The sequence below is a fragment of the Gobio gobio genome, assembly GCF_949357685.1.
Source record: "Gobio gobio genome assembly, chromosome: 4".
Lineage (NCBI taxonomy): Eukaryota > Metazoa > Chordata > Actinopteri > Cypriniformes > Gobionidae > Gobio > Gobio gobio.
In genome coordinates, this window is record NC_137100.1 from 40,605,089 (window position 1) to 40,629,412 (window position 24,324).

The 24,324-nt window shown below is 37.3% G+C and overlaps 1 protein-coding gene across 1 annotated transcript in view; it reads right to left on the reverse strand.

Annotated features, from left to right (window-relative positions):
- Positions 1 to 24,324, reverse strand: part of LOC307125513 (uncharacterized protein) — a 58,237-nt gene that overhangs the window by 16,663 nt on the left and 17,250 nt on the right. Inside the window, exons 5-7 of the mRNA XM_079815389.1 lie at positions 21,431 to 21,634; positions 19,550 to 19,654; positions 19,330 to 19,425 (exon numbers count right to left, since the gene is read on the reverse strand). Coding sequence (XP_079671515.1) covers positions 19,330 to 19,425; positions 19,550 to 19,654; positions 21,431 to 21,634 — 405 coding nt within the window. The remainder of the gene's footprint in view (positions 1 to 19,329; positions 19,426 to 19,549; positions 19,655 to 21,430; positions 21,635 to 24,324) is intronic.

Below are 24,324 nucleotides of genomic sequence, written 5' to 3' on the forward strand. Positions count from 1 at the left end.
GGTGCCAATGGCGGACATGCCAATTCTGGTGTTCACTGGCAAATGCCAATCGAGCTGCACGGTACTGAGCTGTGAGCATGGGTCCCACTAGAGGACGTCCGGCCCTCATGCCACCCCCAAGAAGTCTGTTTCTGACAGTTCGGTTTGAAACTTGGACACTAGTAGCCTGCTGGAGGTCATTTTGTAGGGCTCTGGCAGTGCTCCTCCTGTTCCTCCTCGCACAAAGATGCAGATACCGGGCCTGATGCTGGGTTGTTGCCCTTCTTTCTTGGGTTGTCTTGCTGTTGCCTCTCCAGTGCACCTGTTGCATACCTGCCAACATGTACGCATTTTTCGTACTCGGCACGCATTTTGACCCTTTGGTACGCTTGTAAGATTCGCTGCTCTCCATGTATGCATTTTGTTGCATCTCGCATTATGCCGGTTTCAGTGCAATCTATGACGTTGATTCTGCTGCTGAGTCACAGCGTGTAAGTGGAGTGTAAAGCTTTCGGCCAATCAGAGCGCTTCATTTTAACCCTCCACTCACATGCCCCTCCTAGCCAAATGCTTCAAATGCTTAGAGTGATATAAAAATGGCATCGGACAATGGCAGCACGAGATGTTCAGAAGAACGCAAGAGCTAAACTTCTACAAGCTCAATAACATCCACAACAAAAAAAATAAGGTAAGAAAAATAGTCGAAAAACATTGCCCATCGCTTATTAGCAGATGTGCAAGGCAAGCGGGCAAGTTTTGGGGTTGTTATGGACAATGAAAATGTGAACATGCACGTTGCGCGGTGAACTTTCAGCGAATTTCAGTGAATGAATAGAGTTGGCGTTTCTGTAATATCAAAGCTCCATAATTAGTTTCTTGTATGATTTTTTTAGGCCTGCTGGTATAAAATGAATTAACGTAACTGTTGTGTTGCGTCGCGTCTTGCCACATCCAATGTAGAAAGCATTGCTTTCGTTTGAGGGTGCTTAACTCGCACCAGGTGTAGACAAAAAGTTACCTGATTGTGTCAGATGGCCGAATTCACATGACATATTATAAATTAGCATTATAGTCTGCCATAGCCTACCCTATAGAATCAAAAAAGACCAAAGCCCTGTGATGCAGGGAAGATGAAAAATGGGGATAAAGACAGAGGTAAAGTGATGTAATGAATGAACAGTTTATCTAATTGCATAGTATTAAGATACTAGTAAATGAATGGCAGTTATTTTTACCTTAAAGTTTATGCAAACAATAATCCTGGGTTGTCTAGAGGCACCAGACTTTGTCACAATCTTGTCAGTTTTTAAAAAAAATGCATGTAATATCAGTTTTTTATTAATGTTTTTACTCTACAGTTCTGTAGTTTTGTGTAGTTGTGTTAAATTAAAATAATTTGTATTTATGAATTAAAATTCATTTTTAATTTCATAAAATATTTAATTTAATTTACATGTAAATTAGTAATAATAGGCTATTTATATAATAGCAACATTGTATGTCAAATTCAAATAAAATATCTACTACTCGGTTTCATTCATAGTGAAAATATGAAATGCGCCATAGTTTAGTGGAAGATTGCTGCCATCTACTGGAAAACAAACACTTTTGCTAGTGAATAGTTTGTTATTAATCTTGCTATTTGTGTTTAGTCTGTCTTTGGTTCTATTTTTGTATGACGTTTAACCATCATCAGCCTTTTTTTGTTTATAATATCCTGAACACAATAATGGGGGTGCAGTAACTGTATAACATTTATGGTCTACTTGTATTTGGTTATGGAGTAATTAATAAATCATAATTGGTGAAAGTATATTGTGTATATTTTAGTGTTAAGTATCTCATAGATTTCTTACTGGTGGGTGGACAACGGTGGAGCGTGCATTGGCGGAGGGGGGGGGGGGGGTATTTGACTGTGTTTTTAAGTTTAATAATACTGTGATGATTGAGTGTTCCCTTAATTTTTTGGAGCAATGCATTTCAGAAACACATTTGATTGTTATGTTGTTGTTGTTGTACCTATTATCCAATGTCTCCATTACAGTCTTCTCTACATTGACACAGAGCTGTGCACTTTAATGAGGCTTTTTTTTGTATTGCAGCCTCAACTTAAAGAGTGGACTGGCTTGCCTGTGTAAGGGTTGACCTCAATGGTCTCCAATCCAACAGTGTCCTCCTTGGTACACTGCTCTTTTGAGGTGCTGCACCAGTGCATCCTTAAAGGCAGGGATTTGTTCCATTCCTCTTTCTTTCTTTGTGAACAACTCAAGACGAGCTTGATCGATGTTGAGTTGATAGCTGGTGCAATCGTAGAGGAGAATTGTTAAGCGCTCCACAATGGAAATTACCTCCTCTGGAATGCTTTTTGGAGCCGCTGACAGGGCATCGAAGGTCTATGTTGTCATGTCATCTGCAGTCCAGGTATCCCCTGCTGTCTTCTTGCCCCTGGTTGCAAATGTAGATACTGGGCCCTATCTTGCACCCAGCGCAATTGACTTTGTACACTGACGCATGTGTCATTCCTATTTTGCACCCGCGCAAAGCGCGCTTTTCCCTCCACAGAAGCACGTCGCTAAACTAGTGAATGAACTTGCGCTACCTGGGCGGTACAGCGCAAAAAAGGAGGCGTGTTCCGGCGCAAACAATCCCTGGTGCTATTTTGCTGTTCCATTAAACAATTGCGCCACTGACCAGAAAAAACCTAGTCTAAAGTCAGTGGCGCGTTGCGCGTTGTTCATTATGCTATTTTAAGGGCGCATGCTTGACCATAATGTATAGCGTGCACAACGCGCATACACTTTTCTCATGTAATCTACACAGATGCAACAGTTATTTTTGCAAATCATAAATTGTTACACTAAAAAATATTAACACATGAGATGACGGAAATCATTGCGGTGTGCCACGAAGATGTGAAAAAATAGGCATAAATCTAGCTTACAAATTATTCAGGCTAATTGTAGTCTAATAATTAAGGAGACCTGTTTGCCCAATAGTGGCAACTTCTGGCAAGACATATATGTATATAAGGACATCTAACAAATTGGTTTGTCCGTCAAGAACCAGGAAAAAAAATCGGTGAGGGTGGACGCAGCGATGTCCTCTGCTGGCGTCAGGTCCTGAGTAGAGGCAGATCCACATCCCGTTACACGGCGTGCCTGATTGATGCTGGCAAGCTTGGACTTTCCCCGTCTTCTGATGTCATTGTAGCGCTTGCGGCACTGGTGCGACGTCCTGGGGATGCCAGCTGATGAAACAATTGTGGCTATTTCCTCCCACGCCTGTTTAACCGACGCTATTTTGGGTGGGTTTCTCCCATTCCCATACAACACAACTTCTCTGTCTTTCACTGCTCTTACAAGAACATCAGTCTCCTCGGCTGTGAACCGCTCCTGGCGTGCGCCTGGTAAATACGCCATAATAATAGCAATCCATAATGGAACTTGCGCACCTGCTTTTACAGGGAATGTTGGATGACGCTCTGATTGGTTTATTCACGTTACGCCCAAACCACACCTATGAATAATGAAGCTACTTCAGACCAACCCATTTTAGATTTGCGCCGGGCGCAAGAGCCATTTATCCCGCCGGGAAAATAGCAACCAGCGCCGAGACCCGCCCACAAAGTTACTTGCGCTTCGCGCTTTGACACTTGCGTTTCAGATCGTTAAAATAGGGCCCACTATGTCACAGTGGTGACAAGCAGATGACAAGCAGTGGTGACAAGCAGATTAGCAAATAGTCTTGATTCAGTGTACTGGTTGAAGGCCCATGTCATCAGGATATGTAGACTACTGGCAGTTACAAATTCAAGGTCCTTCCTGTTTTCTATGCCTTCACTGGATGTGACAAAGTATCTGCACTTGTAACCAGGGGCAAGAAGATAGCACAAGATACCTGGAACACAGATGACATGGCAACAGAGGCCAAACCCCACCAACCAAGGATATACTGGTGCAGCACTTCAAACAAGCAGTGTACCAAAGAGAACACTGTTGAGGACAAGCACTTGAGGTGGCAACAAACTGGGGTTGGTTGGACCCAAGCATTTGGAGACCATTGTGGTCAACACTCTCCACAGCCAAGCCAGACCATCCTTGAGCTCTTAACCCTCTCAAGTCGGCGTTTTTTCTTATCTGTGCCCAAGAGACTCAAATAACTCTGTTGTTTTTTTTATCATTCAGGCAAGTGTTATACATCATTATAATCTGTTAAGTTTCTATTTTTTGTGTACAGTCACAATAAAAACAAACTGTTTTGCTTTTTGCAAAATAAAAAAAACAAACATGATGCGCGATCTGCAGCCTCTCGGTCAAAGACGTTCATTCTGATAGTCTTCAGAAAAGGAACTCTAGCTTAGTGAATACTTGTCTCACAAACATGAGACATATGTCTAAAGAAACCTTGAAATGTAAGGTTTTAATCAATGTAAACAACATCGAAAACAAATATTCTGTGTTTATGTAATCTGGATGAAAAGTGATAGATGTCAGTCTTTCGTGAGCCACTTCATTATCCGCTAATGCGACCACGCTCTTTCAGATTCAAATACTGACGATCCCTGCATCAACGCCCACACATCAACTCATACAAACACATCTAGTGAAGCGCTATAACGTTACTTCAGCTACATCGTTTTGAGACGCTTTGAGCTATAATTCACCTCATGAAAAGCTGTTTATTTCTTAAAGCAACGGATTCAGGGCTGATTGTAAGGTAGGCTTTATTCTATTAAGTTTATTCTGTTGGCATCTGTGAATATTAAACACACAAAAACCATGTAAATATGAATCCTGCTGCATGTCATACACGCAAGACTGTTTAGACAAGATTTATTTGGCCTGTTTTGGACAGATTATAATGTGTTTAATGTAAAAGAGCCTAGTGTCACATCAATAAAGCTTTTATTCACAAATGTCTGCTCAGATGCTATAAATATAGTAGGCTATACCAGTCAAACGTATTTTTATTCATATTGATGTTTAAATATTATAGCCTAATGTTATTTTTTTAATTTAATATCAAAGTTTGTTTTATCGAGTTAATATCGAGTTTTGTTTTGTAGAAAGTTAATTTTTGTTTTGTAGAAAGTGAATTGCTTTCTTTAAAGTGAATTTCGTTTTGTATAAATTGTATCTTCATTTTAATTATTACTTTTTTTAGCATGAGACTACTTTCAAAAGCATAAAAAATAGTAAACATTTTTTTATAAAAAATGCTCTTCTTAGTAATTTTTGTCCTTTTTCTAGTCTAAATATTTAAATCTTCTTATTCTTAAATCAAGATGCATTTACTGTTGCTCTCAGTCACACACCTGAATTAAGCTCATTCATTATGCAGGACATGCAGCTCATTATGCGGGTTATTATGTTATTTTGTCCTCTCAGGTGATCTCCATCATTATTCATTAGATATCACGCCTCCTTGCATACGGGCTTTGTGAAGAAAAACTGTCTTACAAATTTTAAATCAGTGTATTGTTTTATGTGAATGAGTAGGCTCAATGATTCTCACATCAGTTTAAAGCAAAAACTCTAGACAAATACACCCATGAGTCAAAAGTCTTGTGGACACATACTGTATCTATTGTGTGTTTTAAGGCCTTCATTTTAAAACAATTTTTTTTTTCTTCTCAAAGACCATGCATAAACATTTTTCTCTCAAAAATACAAGCATGTACATACATGTTGCTCACATATTATGGTAGCCCAGTTTGTGCTGAATACAGTGTAATTACACTTTAGCCATTAATGTGTTTATAAGCAACTGAAAAAAAACACAAATGGCAGAGCATGTCAAAACTTCTAAAGGGCCCCAAAACAGCTCAGACTCCTAGGGGTTAAACTGCTGCTGCAAGAAAGGCTGCCAGTCGGCACTGCAAATAGGAACAACAACAACAAAACAATCAAACACACTGAAATAGATTTTTTTGAAATAAATCTTTGTTTGACATTCTTTTTAAGCTATGTTGCTATGGTCATATTGAATATTCTACTCTTTACAATCACTGTATGGTCAGAGTTAATGAACAAAATGATTAAGCTTTTGCATGTTACACAACATGTATGCAACAAAGTCTAGCCTAGGTTCTCAGATACTGTGATTTCCTTCTCATGTCACTGAATTCACCTTTAGCTATTCACCTCAACTTTTGGTTCCAAAAACAGAGGTAACTTTGTAAGTAGCCATGGCAACTCACTTTCTGAACATAACCTGCTCTGGAGAAGCTTGTGTTCCAAGGTTAGTTTGCTTAAGAGCTTTTCAGATGTGTGTTATATATTGAATATAGTTATGTTAATATAACTACATTTGTTATATAGTAACAGTTATATAATATACAATATTCTATATTAATTCCAAAGCACTATTATAACAAGGTATGTTTAAATGTTAATTCAATTCACATATATTTATTATTTCTTTTATTTTTCATCTAACACAAGGATCTGCATTCAATTAATTAGCTTCAAACTAACAATATAATCCTTAATCTCAGTGAAAATATTACTTAATCAACGAAAAGATAGAAAAAATTATTGCACAACCAACAAATAGGTGGCGATGTGCACTAAGTAGGTTATGTAAATTATTTCATAAACAAAATCGTCATAAACAAAGAAGAAGAAGGAAGTAGAATGGCGAATCATCGATTCGTCGCTCTGTTGAGAATGTCTTTGTGTATTAACTGGGAACATACTCTGAGTTTTCTGAACCTACTCCTGGACGTGTTTTTGGAACCAGCTTACCTCGAGTAATCAAGGTTTGGGTTAATCAATCGGTTCAAGGTATATGTGAAGCTAAGTTAACCTTGCTTTCCCCCAGGGATACCCCCCAGGTAGATAGAGGGGTAAAAACATTATCAATAAATAATAAAAAAACGAATATAATTAAAACATATATATATATATATATATATATATATATATATATATATATATATATATATATATATATATATATATATATATATATATATATATATATATATATATATTATTACAAAGGTTGTTTGTAAAATGGATAGTTCCAGTCATTGATTATTATTGGTTGAGCCACGTTCGAAGCTGTTGTAAATTATTCTACAAACATACACCTGTGGCCTCTTTACATCAGTATTACTGCACCACTGTCTGTATGTTGCAGCATCTTTCTGTTGCTTGGCAACCATTCCACTTCTGAAGAACTACATTGTTTAGCAGAAGAATATTTTATTATCAATAGCATTACATTTTTGTGTCTGTGTTTTAGGGTTGTTTAATCGATTAATCGCGACTAATCTCATCCAAAATAGAAGTTTGTATTTACGAAATATATCTGTGTGTGCTGTGTATAATTATTATGTATATTTGAATACACACGCATACATGTATATATTTAAGAAATAGTTTCATGTATATACTGTAAATATATTTATATTTTCTTAAATATACACATGCATGTGTGTGTATTTCTATAATCATAATTATACACAGCACACACAGATATTTTATGTAAACACAAACTTTTATTTTGGATGCGATTAGTCGCAATTAATCGCTTAACAGCCCTAGTGTTTATTTTTTGAAACCTTGTCATGTATGCGAAATAACTGTTTTATAAAGGCAATAAGCCCAGTGAAGCCATAATTTACAGTGATTTAGAACAGCTAAGAGTGTTTGAGTTGATTTAACAATGACTAAATGTTGTTAATTAATATTACTCAGTACTTAATTATATAATTACACTTTAACAATGTCATCCTTTAAATAAAGTGTAATCGACAACATATACATATCTTATGAATAATTCACTGGACTGCACCAAGAATCTCTTTGTTTTTCTCCCCAAATCCTCACATCTCCTCCAGGTTTATTTTCACACAGATGTAGGCCTGTCGCGATAGTCAATAAATCAATTAATAGCACAATAAAAAAAATTAGCTTGATCATTTTTCTGGCCGCAATAATTTCCAGTGTCCGTTTATATATCCTTTTTGCTGAGCGTTACATTATATGATCACGCTCTTATACATGTAAATGCTTCTAAGCGCGTCAATGTGTGTGTGGCTGCGTCTCATGTCAGCTAATCGAGGGACACTCTGACACACACACACACACTCGACGCACAGACAGACTTTCGTCAGTCTCCTGCTCACATCGAGTTCTCTTTTGTTCTTGAACAAACAATAACAACAACACAGATAATTTTGAGTATTCTCATATTAGGAGTCTTAAATTAGTTAAATAACGTCTTAAATTTACTTAAAGAGTTGTGAGGAAATGAGATGCGCGGGACAGCGCGTGAGATCCGCATTATGTTCGTCGGCGGCCGTTCTTAAAGTGACAGGAGCACTGATGATGCCTGTCATTAATGTTAATCAAAGAACAACGGGAACAGAGAAAATTGTAGCTTTAATGATGATTAATCTATATTTCATTTATTATTTATGCAGTTAAGAAAGGTGTTTGATAACTATTACATTTCTGTATATGTCTAACAGGGAAGGCCACAGGTAAAAATAACATTTATTATAATGCGGTTATGTAAAGATTGTTTTAAGTTCACTTAAATTAAAAGTTGCTTTTTTAAAGCCTAATAAATGTTGAGATTGGGAGCTTTCAGTTATACTGTAATGTAACGTCATTAATGTTTCATAGAGACATCAGTGATACTGGCCTGAAAATACAACACAAATTTAAAATATGCTGTCAATAAATTGTTTCTACATTCATTTGGAGAGTAACTGAAATTATTTTATATGCATTTTATTATTATTATTATTTTTTTTTTTTTTAATCGATTCCCAGCCCTACCTAAAACACAATAATCCGTTGCAGTTTTCCCAGCTGTTTATTCAAGTGCATTTGTTTGTTAACAGACTGAGAGTCCATTGCTTTTTTTGTTTTGGTTGTTTTGTTCATTTATTGTGGATATTTAAAATGCTTTCTGTTTTCAGTGTTAAATAGTCTTTAGAAATAAAAGTTTATTGATCTTTGAAAAGGTGTACCTGCATTATTATGCCATTATCATTATTTTAGATTAAAATGGTCTCAGATCGACAATATTATCGCTTATCGCAATAATTTCTAGGCCAATTTATCGTCCAGCAAAATTTTATATCGTGACAGGCCTACACAGATGTTATTGTCTACCCTTTTCACTTCTAATCTCTATGAGCAGAGTTTACTGGAATGTTTCTAAAGCAGGTAAACACAATATTTATTGTTTGTCAAAATCATTGAAATATCACTCAATGTTCCAGTTAATTCACATTTTTGATTAAGGCAACGTATGTTACACAATACAGAGATATATTACTACAGTGATATATTTAAAATTTACTTTTAATGTTTGATGGTTGAAGGGTGAGTAGAATAATGTCATGTCATTGTACCCAGTTTTTGAAAATGCTTATAATTGCATTCACAGAGCAAACCTTTCACTGATTGTTTACAGTTTAACGGAAGTTACTCCCATAATTTGAGCAAAAAAAAAATCTAGAACACAAGCCCTTCTCTGCATAGCAATGGTTATCTATGTTGGTTTCAAACACGTTTTTGCCACATTTAAACATCTCTTTGGGAATTTTTTTGTATCGACAACTAAAGGCAATGATCAAATATATTATTGACCGTTTAACTGAAAAGTTGGAACGGTGTTCTTACATGTTGTCACATTGATTTGTTCATACTCACACATAAACACTGACACACTTTTTCTCATTTGTTTCTGTTGTACATGTTGTAATTTTATACAAATCAATAACTACAAAATTGTTGTAGTCCAAAACAAATGAAACAATACAAAACAAATAAAACAATACAACATACACCACAGACTTGCAATGAAGGAGGGGCCCGAGCCAGATCTAACGAATCTCATAGAGACTTTTGGGGTGGGCTCCTTTGACTTGGGCCAGCATGTAATCACATAGCCATCACCCAGCACACTCTAGCAACAGCATAGCAATATGCTAAACAACCACTAAAAACACTTTAGCAACTGGATAGTAACACTATGGCAAGAACCCAGAACAAAATCTGGCATTGTGGCAGTGAGATTGACATGGGCATGCACCACTGACTTTTTCTTCCAGAAATTCTAGTTGTATGTTATATTTCCACAATAGACGTACTTGCTTAAATTACTGCTAATTTTAAAAAAATTGACCCTTATGACTGGTTTTGTGGTGCAGGGTCACATATACAGTAGAGTGTATATATATATATATATATATATATATATATATATATATATATATATATATATATATATATATATATATATATATATATATATATTAGTACAGTTAGATAAATGCTCAATATTTACTGCCAATAAGTAGTCAAAATCATTTTTTTTTTGTAATATGTTTTCCGTCATGCATTCAGTACTAATTGGCTATGAAAAATTAATTACATTTGTCCTTCCATGCAAAAGTTGGATGCTATTGAAGAAATTAAAGCTGTATGCTTTAAGCTCTTTACCGCATTCAAAGCCATTTCCTTAATGTTTCAAAACTTGCTTGGCATCCTATTTGCACGTTCCTGCAAATGTTGCCAAATGCCAACCATGATGACTGCCCTGTTGTGCCCTGCAGCTCAGTCTTGTCTGAGCCAAACAGTCTACAAAAACAAGTGCTATATATATATACTTGCTCTCTTGGCCATTTCTCTTACAGGACATGTTAGATGTGTCTGTGTGATGTAAGTGGCTCAGAGGGTGGGGTCAATCCTTGTTCAATTATGGTAAATAATCCTATAGAATATATGTAAGCAAAACATGTTTAAAAATCAATTGCTATTCTGTTGTCAATGCCAATGATGGTTACAACTTTGTCTGAAACTAAACTTTTTTCTTTATCTAAGACTAAAATACATTTAAGAAATATGCAAGACATTTTCAAGGTATGGTAGAGACAATATGTTTGTAAGGGACAGTAGTGTGAATGACCTGTACATAGATGTGTATGTAGAGTACATTCAGGCCTGCATTTCAATGCTTGCAGTCTACTGTAATGAACTCTGTGTATGAAAGTATTGTCAGTAACGTGGCAAAGTGTATTAGAGAAGTATGCAGTCAGGCAGCTTGGCTTCAAAGACTCTAAACATTTAAAACGCATTAAGATGAGAGGTTGACAGCTTCACACCTGCTGTGTTTTTTACTACAATGGAATTGCTATCATTGTGTAAATAGTCTGAGTTCAGCAGCTCATCAAGGCTTCTCTGCAGAAACAATTGATAGCCACAAACCAGCCAACAACTATCAAGCTTCTCATCACTCACAGCCCTAAATAACTTCAGGGGATATAGTGTTTAGCTCAGAAATAAACAGCCTAAGCAGAACATGATTTACACATAGCATATACTGTGTTTTGAGTTCTAAAATGTATATATTTTTTAAATGACAAAAACAAAAAAACTGCATTAAATGTTTTAACATGTTAATTGTCAAAACTCATGGAACCACACTCATTTAGAGTTTATAAATATAAATAATTTTGCTTTGTTATTTCTAACTTTTTAAATCAAAGTTAACATTTTAAATTATCATCTACAAACTGACTAATTCAGCTGCATAAAGTTTCAGTAGAAAGAACAATCTTCAAAGGGTTTAATACATTTATATCAACACAGTCATCCCGACATCCAGAGTTTGCTTTTATTGGTCATGTCCCATACAAGGTCCTGAATTATGATACTTGTGTGCAATGACCCAAATCAAATGACTCCTGTCCTGACATGTGAAAAGCGTCTGAACCGGACACCCACATTCCCCTATCTTGTTTCCGCTGTCAAAGCTACATTTATTTCTGACCATGCCAACTGCTAACATGGACATATAAGACGTTTAAACAAACAGCTGCAAGCTTAGCTCAGCTCCAACTAATTACCTGGCAAAATTTAGTTAACTGCAGTCCTGAGATTTGTAAATTAAATAATGTATTTAAAATAACACGTATTATGACAAGTTAGGTCTTAAAATCAGTTTCTTGATAACCAACCTAAAGGTAACATATAGTTTAATTTAATGGTAGCTTCTTTTTTGTGTGTATTGAACTAATCAGAAAAATTTGTTGCAGAATTGCTTTAGAGTAAACCTCTCTAGTGGAGGAGTTCAAAGATGACTCTTCTCATTGTTTCTAGACTGCTGCAGTGTAAAAAAGAGATTCACTTATAATGACTCATTGATCATTTGATATTTATATGACGGGTGTTTGAATTCATAACAAATGTCAGTCTATATTTTAGACTATTATTATACATTTATTTATAAATATTCTATACTTTGAATGTAATCATTTTATTTCATCCCTTTAACATGAAAACGTTAAAGGACATTTAATGTAGACTCCAAAGGGAAACAAAAAACAGTCATCCTGTTGACTGATACATTTAGACCCCATTTTACAATAATAGTAAAGACAAAAATAGAAGTATGGATATTATGCAGTGTATTAAAATCACAAAACTAGCTTCTTTAAAGTAATGGGTCCGTCATGGATGCTTTTCCTTTACTCTTGTCCAATTAATTATTGGACATGTCTAAAATTTTTAAATTAATATTATATTTGTAATAAGTGTAAATTTCAAGCATTGAAGTATGAATCTTTAGATCAAAGGGCCAGATCATTAGAAACATACATTCAGTCGAGTGTATCAGAGCTTTTGACTGGAACCGTAAAAAGGAGTCAGTTCTTTGTTTAGAAAACTTAGCGTGCTCCCTCATGTGGTCATTTAGTGTAACTGGATGGCGAATGTTACTCGATAGAAACCATTTCTAATGGGAGGACAGACAAAGTTGTCTTCTGCCAGGGGTTGCAATGGGTGCTCCAATAGCAACATTCTCGATCCAAATATCAGGAAGTTGTTTGTCTCATTGGAAACATTACTACACTGAATTGTAATACTTTAAAATCCTATAATAATTCCTACACAAAGGTGTTATATACAACCAGTCTAATGACTCACACAAGACATATTAATGGAAGTCCACTCCAGTAAGTACAGTAAGATAAATGCTCAAAATTCACTGCCACATCCCAAAGACGTTCAATGAATTTAAGGTCTGGGCTCAGAGGTGCTAATTCATATGTGAAAATGATTCTACATGCTCCCTCCCAAACATTCTTTCACAACTTGAGCCTGATGAATCTTGACATTCTGATCCTGGAATATGGTCATGATGTGTCTTCCTACATGGTTGTTTAAGAAATGAAAATATATAAGGCTTTTTTAAGGTATGGTAGTGACAAGATGTCTGTAAGAGACAGTAGTGTGAATGACCTGTACATAGATGTGAGTACATTCAGGCCTGAATTTCAATGCTTGCAGTCTACTGTAATGAACTCTGTGTATGAAAGTACTGTCAGTAATGTGGCTAAAAACATATTAGAGAAGTATGCAGTCAGGCAGCTTGGCTTCAAAGACTCTTAACATTTAAAACGCATTAAAACACATTAAGATGAGAGGTTGACAGCATCACACCTGCTGTGTTTTTTGCTGCTTTGGAATTGCTCTCATTGTGTAAATAGTCTGAGTTCAGCAGCTCATCAAGGCTTCTCTACAGCAATAATTGATAGTCACAAACCTGCCAACTATCAAGCTTCTCATCACTCACAGCCCTAAATACCTTCAGGGGATATAGTGTTTAGCTCAGAAATAAACAGCTTAAGCAGAACATGATTTACACATAGCATATACTGTGTTTAGAGATCTAAAATACATATATTTTTAAATTACAAAAAAAAAAAAAAATGCATTAAATGTTTTAACATGTTAATTGTCAAAACTCATGGAACCGCACTCATTTAGAGTTTATAAATATAAATAATTTTGCTGTTATTTCTAACTTTTTAAATCAAAGTTAACATTTTAAATTATCATCCACAAACTGAATAATTCAGCTGCATAAAGTTGCAGTAGAAAGAACAATTAAATCTACTTTTTTTTAAAGCCTTAAATATTTGATTATTTTGTTTATCATGTTTGAATGAAAAGGGTTTAATACATTTTTATCAACACAGTCATCAAGACATCCAGAGTTTGCTTTTATTGGTCGTGTCCTATACAAGGTCCTGAATTATGATACTTGTGCAATGACCCCAATCAAATGACTCCTGTCCTGACATGTGAAAAGCGTCTGAACCGGACACCCACATTCCCCTATCTTGTTTCCGCTGTCAAAGCAACATTTATTTCTGTCCATGCCAACTGCTAACATGGACATATAAGAAGTTTAAACAAACAGCTGCAAGCTTAGCTCAGCTCCAAATAATTACCTGGCATAATTTAGTTAACTGCAGTCCTGTGATTTGTATATTTGTATATTAAATATTTTATTTAAAATAACACAACGTTATGACAAATTAGGTCTGAGGCCCTACACAAATTCAATTTCTTGATAACCAACCTAAAGGTAACGTAGATTCATTTAATGGTATTGAACTAATCAGAATCATTTGTTGCAGAATTGCTTTTAGAGTAAACCTCTCTAGTGGAGGAGTTCAAAGATGACTCTTCTCATTGTTTCTAGACTGCTGCAGTGTAAAAGAGATTCACTTATAATGACTCATTGATCATTTTATATTTATATGACAAGGGTGTTTGAATTCATAACAAATGTCAGTCAATATTTTAGACTAGTATTCTATATTTTTTCTAAATATTCTATATTTCGAATGTAATCATTTTTATTGTATCACTTTAACATTAAAATTAAAGTTTAATGTAGACTCCACGGGGAAACAAAAACCAGTCATCCTGTTGACTGATACATTTAAACCAAATTTTAGAATAATAGTAAAGACAAAAAAATAAGTATGGGTATTATGCAGTGTATTAAAATCACAAAACTGGTTTATTTAAAGTAATGGGCCCGTTATGTATGCGTTTCCTTCACTCTTGTCCAATTAATTATTTAATTATTTCTAAAATTCTTAAATTAATTTTATGTTTGTAATAAGTGTAAATAAATACACCCAGTCGAGTGTATCATAACTTTTGGCTGGAACTGTAAAAAGGAATCAAACATAACATGTCTTTATTTAGAAATCTTAGCGTGCTCCCTCGTGTGGTCAACTAGTGTAACTGGATGGTGAATGTTACTCGATAGCAACCATTTCTAATGGGAGGACAAAGTTGTCTTCTGCCAATGGGTGCAATGGGAGCTCAAAAAGTAACATTCTCGGTCCAAATATCAGGAGGTTGTTTGTCTCATTGGAAACATTACTACATTCAGAGAAGTGTAGTGCTTGTCTGTTTGCAGCTGAATAGGCTAATATTCACTGAATAATTGCATTCAGGAACTTCAGTTACCCATGAAGTGAAAAGGACAGTTTTAACCCATTGTAGGCTACCCCATGATCGTACCTAATTCATGTGTAACAACTTCCAGACCGCTAAATTTCTGGCAGAGCTAAGCTTAGTTCTCCATCTCATTGCCACTCGCTATTGCGCCCCCAGTGGAAGAACAGACTTTCTCGAGATGAAGTTGTCCCAAATCATCTTCTTCTTACGTTTTTATTGGTGGTTGGCAAACCAGCTTATAGATGCTTTACCGCCACCTACTGGACAGGAGTGTGGATCAGAAAATTTGGCAAGATGTGGGGAATAAAAAAAAAAAAAAGAATATATATATATATATATATATATATATATATATATATATATATATATATATATATATATATATATATATATATATATATATATATATATATATATATATATATATATCTTGGTGATTTAAGAGATTGTTTAGCTAACATATCCACTTCTTAATTTCCTTTCACACCGACATGTGCAGGAACCCAAACAAACCTTACACTCAAACCTTTATTATGTAATCTTATTATTGTTTCATATATTTCAATTAGCATATCAAGCCTGCATGATTTCCCTGATTTTATACTTGTGAGTGCAGACAAACTATCCGATGCAAACGTTGTTTTGGTTATATTCTTCTGCCCACTGAAATCCCAATATAATGGCTATCAGTTCTACTGTATAAACTGAAAGATTATCTGTTGTTTTCTTGACAGATTTTACACATTGTGGGATGTACACAGCAGCACCTGTGTGTCCATTTTCAGGGTTCTTTGAACCGTCTGTGAAAATCATTATTTTATTAGTAAAATCATTTTCTAAGTAGCTTTGGACAATAAACCAGACAGATATTTGCTTTGAATGATCTTTTATTTCCTCATGTATTTGTAAATCAATCAATGGCATTATAAACATCCAAGGAAGGATATTTGAATATGGGACAGTAGGACAATATTTTATACTATTCAAAGATATTTTCCTTGTTTTTGCATTCACAACCCATCCAAAACTCCTGAAATAAGATTTACAATGTTCCCAACACTCCTGTACCATAGCTAGTCTTTGCAGGATGTGATTCAATATGCCCTTGCAGGTTAACCCAATATGAAAACATAAGTTTAAGTCTTCTAATACCCAACGGCATCTCTCCCATTTCAACCTAAATTGCTGCAACTGGAGATGTTTTAAAAGCCCCACTACATATCCTTAAGGCCTGAGCTTGTTCTGTATCTAGTTTTTTAAGATTAGTTTCAGTTGCTGACATATTAACAATACAACCATAGTCAAAAGTTGACCTCATAAGGGCCCATTATATATTTCGCAATGAAGACCTAGTTGGTCCCCAATCTCGTCATGACAAGCAACGCAATATATTTAGGATTTTCTTTGATTTTGTTTTCATTTCATTTTGTCTCCCTTGTAAGCTTTTCATCAAATACAACTCCAAGAAATGTAATCACCCTAACTTGCTCAAGTTCATTACCATATCATTTCAATTAAATTTGTTTATGTCGCTTAGAGAAGCAAATTATCTGAGATTTGATTGTAGATAATTTGAAACCCCATTTATATGATCATTGTTCTACTGCCTTAACTGCTGTCTGCATTTTCTTTGTTCCATGTATTCTAGATTTCTGCCCCCAATCCAAAGGGCCCCATCATCCGCATTTCCCTATACCATGATCAACTTGTTCAAATCTATAATTTATCATTATGTTAAATATCAGTGGACTATATACGCTACCTTGCGGTGTTCCATTTTCTACAAAGTGCAAACTAGGATACTCCTTACCTACCTTTATTTCTATTGTTCTACCAAACAAGAAGACTAATACCCAATAGTATATACCTAATTTATTTAGTCTAATAAGGAGTCTTTCTTTCCACAGCATATCATATGCCTTTTCGATATCAAAAAAGACAGCTACTACGATTTCTTTATTTGTCTGGGCTTTCCTTATCTCTGATTCTAGATATAATAGAATCCATAGTATTTCTTCCTTTGGGGAATCCCCTTTGATATGGTGAGAGCAAACCTTTACTTTCTAAAACATATGCAAGTCTTTCAGTTACCATCCTTTCCATTGTTTTCCCTAACTGGGAGGTTAAAACTATTGGCCTATAGTTTGATGGGTCTGATGAATCTTCCCCATGTTTTAGACTCGGTACTATAACTGATTGCTTCCATGCTGATGGGATTTTGCCTGTTTCCCATACTCTGTTAAATAATCAAGTTCAGCAAGTGAGCTTCATATGAGCTAACATTGTATAGCAGATATTGCCTTTTCTTGGAGATGTGAGCCGTACATTTAAAAAGGCTTTCTTTAATTCAAACATATTAAAAGGTAAATCTGTATTATCCCCTATCATAATTATTTTAATTGGTATGTGGATTTAGTTCAAGTATGTTATTACTTTCTTGATTAGCTTCAACTGATACATTTTCAAAGCTTTGAATCTTCACTAGCACTTGTGATATCATCATCTTATCTATATTACTAAAAGCCATTTTACTATTTTGACATAATACCGGTATTTCATGTTTTCTTTTTTATGCCACTCATTCTTCTAATAATTCCCCAAACATCTGATAATTGAGTCTCTCTTCCTATACTATTGCAACAATTCCTCCAATATTCACGTTTTTGCTGTTCTTATATTTTTCAGAACTATTGCTTGTGCTCTTTTATATTGTAATAACGTGTCTAATGAATGATGTTTCTTTAATTGTCTAAATGCTTTATTTCTATTTTTGACAGATTTCCTACAGTTTCCATCCCACCAGGGAACATTCGTTTTCCCCTTACCCTCTTTAGATTTTGGAATTGTTTCCTTTGCTGTCTGTATAATTGTGGAGACCAGTTCTTCCATTAAAGTCATCCACATTTGTTGGATGCTTCCTAAAAAGTTCTTCACATTTACTTTTGTTTATTATTTGAAACGTATCCCAGTCAGCTTTATTAAAATTACATTTAGCTGTTTTTGTTGACTCATCCTGATACACTTCTATTCCAACTTTGATCATAATTGGATAATGATTACTGCCAATTAAAGTTTTATTAAACACTTCACATTTTGTAATACCTGCTATCTCACTTGACATCAGAGTCAAGTCAATTGCTTTATTTTGAGTACTATTGTATCTAGTACCTCTCCCATCATTTATACACACTAATCCTTTTTCATCTATAAACTCTTCTATATTTGAACCATTTACATCAGTATACCTACTTCCCCACATTGTCCTATGCAAATTAAAATCTCCACTCCACATTATTTTACCCTGTATTTGTCCACCAATATTGCACAGTATGTCACAATTTAGCCTTTTACATGGGTTATAATAATTAATGATTGGTATGTCCTCTTGCCCTGCCCAAATCCTTACTGTTATTGATTCTTATTAACAGTTCTTTCTCTTCTTATTCTTTCCCTATGATTATATTATATTTAATAACATTCAGCAAAAATGTTGCCACATCTCCACCTTTTCCATCTTTCCTATCATTTCGTACAACATTATATCCATAATAAAATCCCATTCTGGCTTCAACCATGTTTCTTGAACATATATAACATGAGATTTATCTTGTAAATTTAATATGAAATGTTTAAACTCTTGACTATTAGCAACAAGACTTATTGCATTCCATTGCAGAATATTTAATGTATTACTGTATCGCCATCCCATGTTTAAGAACTAGTAGCTCCCCCACTTAACATTTTCTCAACTGATTCCCTTCCTAGGCCTTTAACTCTGAGCTCAGAAATTTCAGCACGCTCCTCAGCCTCCTCAAGCTCATCCAGCACCTTTCTCAACTTGGACAGGTGAGTGTTTGCTTGTTCCTCCTAAAGGTTTATATATATATATATATATATATATATATATATATATATATATATATATATATATATGTGTGTGTACGTGTGTGTGTGTGTGTGTGTGTGTGTGTGTGTGTGTGTGTGGTTCATGTATCATGTCATCGAATTAGCATTCCAATATAAATAATTACAGTGTCAAGATGTTCTATTAGATTTTACATACCGCCTCTTCACCATGCCTCTTGTAGACTTTGACCTTCAGCTGCAATTTGTCCACCAGATTCTGGAGTCTGCTGATGTTCTTCTTGTCCTCGTCAGTCTTCAAAAACATACACATTTACTAGATTAAGTCTTGATCCTTCACTAAAAATAGGCATTGTCAGTACATACACTATTATACAAACTCTTTTGTCTGAACAAACTTATGAGGAATATGGTCATACCTGGTAGGTGAGCTCCTTGACTCTCCTCTCATATTTGAGGACACCCTTAACAGCATTAACTCCACGTCTTTGCTCTGTTTCAACTTCAGCCTCCAGCTCATGGACCTAAAGAAGATAATTTTTAGTCAAACAAATCATAATATACACTCACCTAAAGGATTATTAGGAACACCATACTAATATTGTGTTTGACCCCCTTTCGCCTTCAGAACTGCCTTAATTCTACGTGGCATTGATTCAACATGGTGCTGAAAGCATTCTTTAGAAATGTTGGCCCTTATTGATAGGATAGCATCTTGCAGTTGATGGAGATTTGTGGGATGCACATCCAGGGCACGAAGCTCCCGTTCCACCACATCCCAAAAATGCTCTATTGGGTTGAGATCTGGTAAATGTGGGGGCCATTTTAGTACAGTGAACTCATTGTCATGTTCAAGAAACCAATTTGAAATGATTAGAGCTTTGTGACATGGTGCATTATCCTGCTGGAAGTAGCCATCAGAGGATGGGTACATGGTGGTCATAAAGGGATGGACATGGTCAGAAACAATGCTCAGGTAGGCCGTGGCATTTAAACAATGCCCAATTGGCACTAAAGGGCCTAAAGTGTGCCTAGAAAACATCCCCCACACCATTACACCACCACCACCAGCCTGCACAGTGGTAACAAGACATGATGGATCCATGTTCTCATTCTGTTTACGCCAAATTCTGACTCTACCATCTGAATGTCTCAACAGAAATCGAGACTCATCAGACCAGGCAACATTTTTCCAGTCTTCAACTATCCAATTTTGGTGAGCTTGTGCAAATTGTAGCCTCTTTTTCCTATTTGTAGTGGATATGAGTGGTACCCGGTGGGGTCTTCTGCTGTTGTAGCCCATCCACCTCAAGTTTGTGCGTGTTGTGGCTTCACAAATGCTTTGCTGCATACATCGGTTGTAACGAGTGGTTATTTCAGTCAAAGTTGCTCTTCTATCAGCTTGAATCAGTCGGCCCATTCTCCTCTGACCTCTAGCATCAACAAGGCATTTTCGCCCACAGGACTGCCGCATACTGGATGTTTTTCCCTTTTCACATCATTCTTTGTAAACCCTAGAAATGGTTGTGCGTGAAAATCCCAGTAACTGAGCAGATTGTGAAATACTCAGACCGGCCGTCTGGCACCAACAACCATGCCACGCTCAAAATTGCTTAAATCACCTTTCTTTCCTATTCTGACATTCAGTTTGGAGTTCAGGAGATTGTCTTGACCAGGACCACACCCCTAAATGCATTGAAGCAACTGCCATGTGATTGGTTGATTAGATAATTGCATTAATGAGAAATTGAACAGGTGTTCCTAATTATCCTTTAGGTGAGTGTATTAGAATATAACAAACTTCCCTTTGCCCACATCATAACTATAACTATTACTCTGGACTCCAACTTCTGGAGTTGTTTCTTTTCTCCCTTCATGGCCAGATTCTCCTCTTCATCCAGATGGTGCTGCAGGTCCTTCACTGTGACCTCCAGATTTTTCTTCACCCTCTCAAGGTGAGAACTTGTGTCCTTCTCCTTCTTCAACTCTTCTGCCATTAATGCAGCCTTTTGCATGAATGCAAAAATTCCTTAGATCCACTTTTTTTTAAGTACACAAGTGTCTTGTGAAACATTTGACAGATACTGTTGCTCACATCAGTGATGGCCTTCTTGGCTTTCTCCTCTGAATTTCTGGCTTCCTGTACAGTGTCATCAACTTCACTCTGAACACGAACAAGGTCAGCTTCAAGCTTCTTCTTGGTGTTTAGGAGACTTGTGTTCTACAAAATGGTGAATGGTGAAAACATTTTGAATGGTGCTCTCAATTTCCTTAATTTCGGGGAAACAATATGCACTTACCTGAGAGTGCAGCAGCCCAACAAGCTCACTGATATCCACCAGCTCTTGTTCAGACACTTTGCGGCCTCTCTCTGTCTGCTCCAGAGCAGCTCTCAGCTCCTCAATCTCAGACTGCATCAGAGTGTTTCTGTGGTCCACCATGGTCACCTGCTCCTTCATGTCTTCCTGTCCTCTCAGGGCATCATTAAGGTTCAGTTGGGGATCCTGAAAATAACAAAAGCTTTACAATGAGCATTTGACGTGGTTTCTGTTGGGCTTTACTTAACATATGTTAGATTATAAAAAAATATATGAATACATCCTAAATCGAACAGATGTCACATACCTTGAGCTGTCCCTGAACATTCCTGAGCTTATAGGAACTCATCAGAGTCACCCTACTGACTTGTATAATTGTCAGGTCATAAGGAAAGCCCAATCCTTTTAAATGAATTCTTCCCATCTCCTACAGTCTGAATTTAATTTTCAACCTTCGGGACTTAGATTTAGATTCCCCACTGTTAGAAGCAATAGGTATAGACATTCATTTATTCCTACTGCGGTTTCTTTGTTAAATTCGGGAATGGGAGGAGTTGTGGGAAGTAGGTAGACTTTTGGGCTGCTGCAGTCTTGTTGTGTTGTTTTTTAGGTATTTTTAATGTTTGTAAACTGTTTTTATGTATGTATGTTGGTCTTGTTGCAAAACAAATTGCCCTACGGAGACATAATCGAATAAAGTGAATTGAAGTGAAGTGAGCTGTTTTTGGGCCTCAGCAGCCTGGCGATTGGCGTGGCTCAGCTGAATCTCCATCTCATTAAAGGGGTTATGAATTGAGAAATCAACTTTCCCTTGAGCTTTTGATATATAAATGGTCATGGTAATATAATAATATCCTGTAAGTTTCAGAGCTGAAAACTTCCTTGTTAGTCAAAGAAAAGCTTTTATTGACACCCGGCCCAGCAAACAATCAATTTCAGAATGTGCCTGGCTACGACGTGAGAGTGTAGTGAAGCACCGCCTCAACAGAAGAAGAACAACGCCTGATTCTGTAGCCCAACCCACCGACTCGTGCCACTAACATGACAGCTAAGAGCAGCATAGAGCTAAACAGCATCGAATTTCTAAGCAGCAAACATACCACATAAGCTTCATTCGGATTCCAATATTATGAATGCATGGATGATCTTTATTTTTAATGAATATCCAGCTCACATGGGGAAGACATTGCACGCATTTTCATTTAACCACGGAGTCATTTGTAGACTGGATTTGCAGACAGGATGAGATTACATGTGCGTCTATACCTTCGCTCGCCTGAGAGGTTTTCTGGGGAAATTTGGATCGCCGCTTGATCTTCGCAGGGCCTGCAGCTCCCCGTGAGTAAGCTAAGAATGATCTTCTTTGCAACATTATGTGGTTGTGTGTGAATACCTCACTTTCTGCTAGTAGAGTCTGCTGCCTCTCCGTGCTATGTTTTCCCCCACTATGTGGGTAACTGAATCGCGCTCTTGCCCGAGGGCTTGTAGTGTAAGAGGCGAGCTGTGTTTTTCCTAGCGTAAAAGTGGGAAGTAGCTGAAGACCGGGTATGCACTAACGCACGAGCTGTAGTGAGATCTGCGCCCAGCTCTGCGGGGCTTTGGGAAAAGGGTTTTTGGGGCCTCATTGTGTATATTAGAGGTGATAATATTTCTTTCCCGGGCCCTGAGTGGATCTAGTGCGGACTTATGTCGCACCACTTGGCCTAGGCTTTGTCAAGGATGGGGGCGTTCCCTTTTAATGAAGTTGTTCGCCCCTGGCCTGTCTTTTTATATAAGAACATGGCGTTGTTTATGCATCCTTGTTTCAGCCTCCTCTGTTTCAGAGTCGTCCGGCCAAGGCCCGCCCCCTTTCTCTGCGTTCTGGGGTCACAAGGAATGCAGACGAGGTGTTGCAGGAGACAGCGACTTCGCCAGTGGTCGTGGGGTGGAGTTAAGCGTCTTTTCGCCGGTATTGCGATTAGACTTTATCTGCAGTGTCCGCCTTTCGGAGCTTGGTGGCCGCCATCTGCTGGCGGCCCCCGGCCTCTTCCTGGAGGATGGTACGGCCGGTGGATTTCATATTTCTGTGATATTGTTCCCTTGCTTTATGTCTCTGCTTCACCTCCTTTAGGGCCCGGGTCGAGCTGAACATCGGATAATCCTTTTGTCTGTACGGTTCTGGTCGGATGCTCCCCTGAGGCCCGAGCATTGCCAATGGCTGACGCCCTCGCACTTATGTTGGCCGCTGCATGGAAAGTAGGCAGCCGCCCCTATGCAGGTGACGTAAGTTGTACTCCCCTCGCTTTAGAGGGTCTTTGTTTAAGCACTTCCGCTGAGTACACTGCTGTTGGCAATGTGATTAGGTCTATGTTTGTAGGCACTGTCCGAGAGACTGCGCCGTCCTGGGGGCCCTAGGACACGGCGAAGCAGTTGTACCTAGCTGCCTCTGGGATGGAGCCAGCCCCAGGTGTGGGCATAGGAGCCAGCTGGCTGTGAGCGGCCAGCTTGGGCGGTCTGGGCCGCAGGACTTCAAGACAGGTAGTAGGCGTTAACCGGCCTCCTTGCAGGAAAGTCCCGACACTATGGCCCACGAGTGGGCCTCGGAGGCTCTTCTCCACTGGTGTCGACGTCAGCAGTGACCCGTCATTGGCCCTGGGCATGAGTCCCCAGGTGTTAAACTGGATTTCCAGGCCTTCGTCAGCAGCAGACAGCTGCCGTCAGCCCAGGTAGCAGCAGCCAGCCTTCTTAGAAAGTCACGGCAGGATCCTTGGAATCTGCAGACCCCCTATTCGGGGGGGTAGGTCCTGCCAGGCCTCCCTGAGGGGTAGGCTCCCGGTCTGGGTTACCTTCGCTTAGGAGTTAGGCCCTGTCTGGCCTCCCTGAGAGCCTGCTGTGGT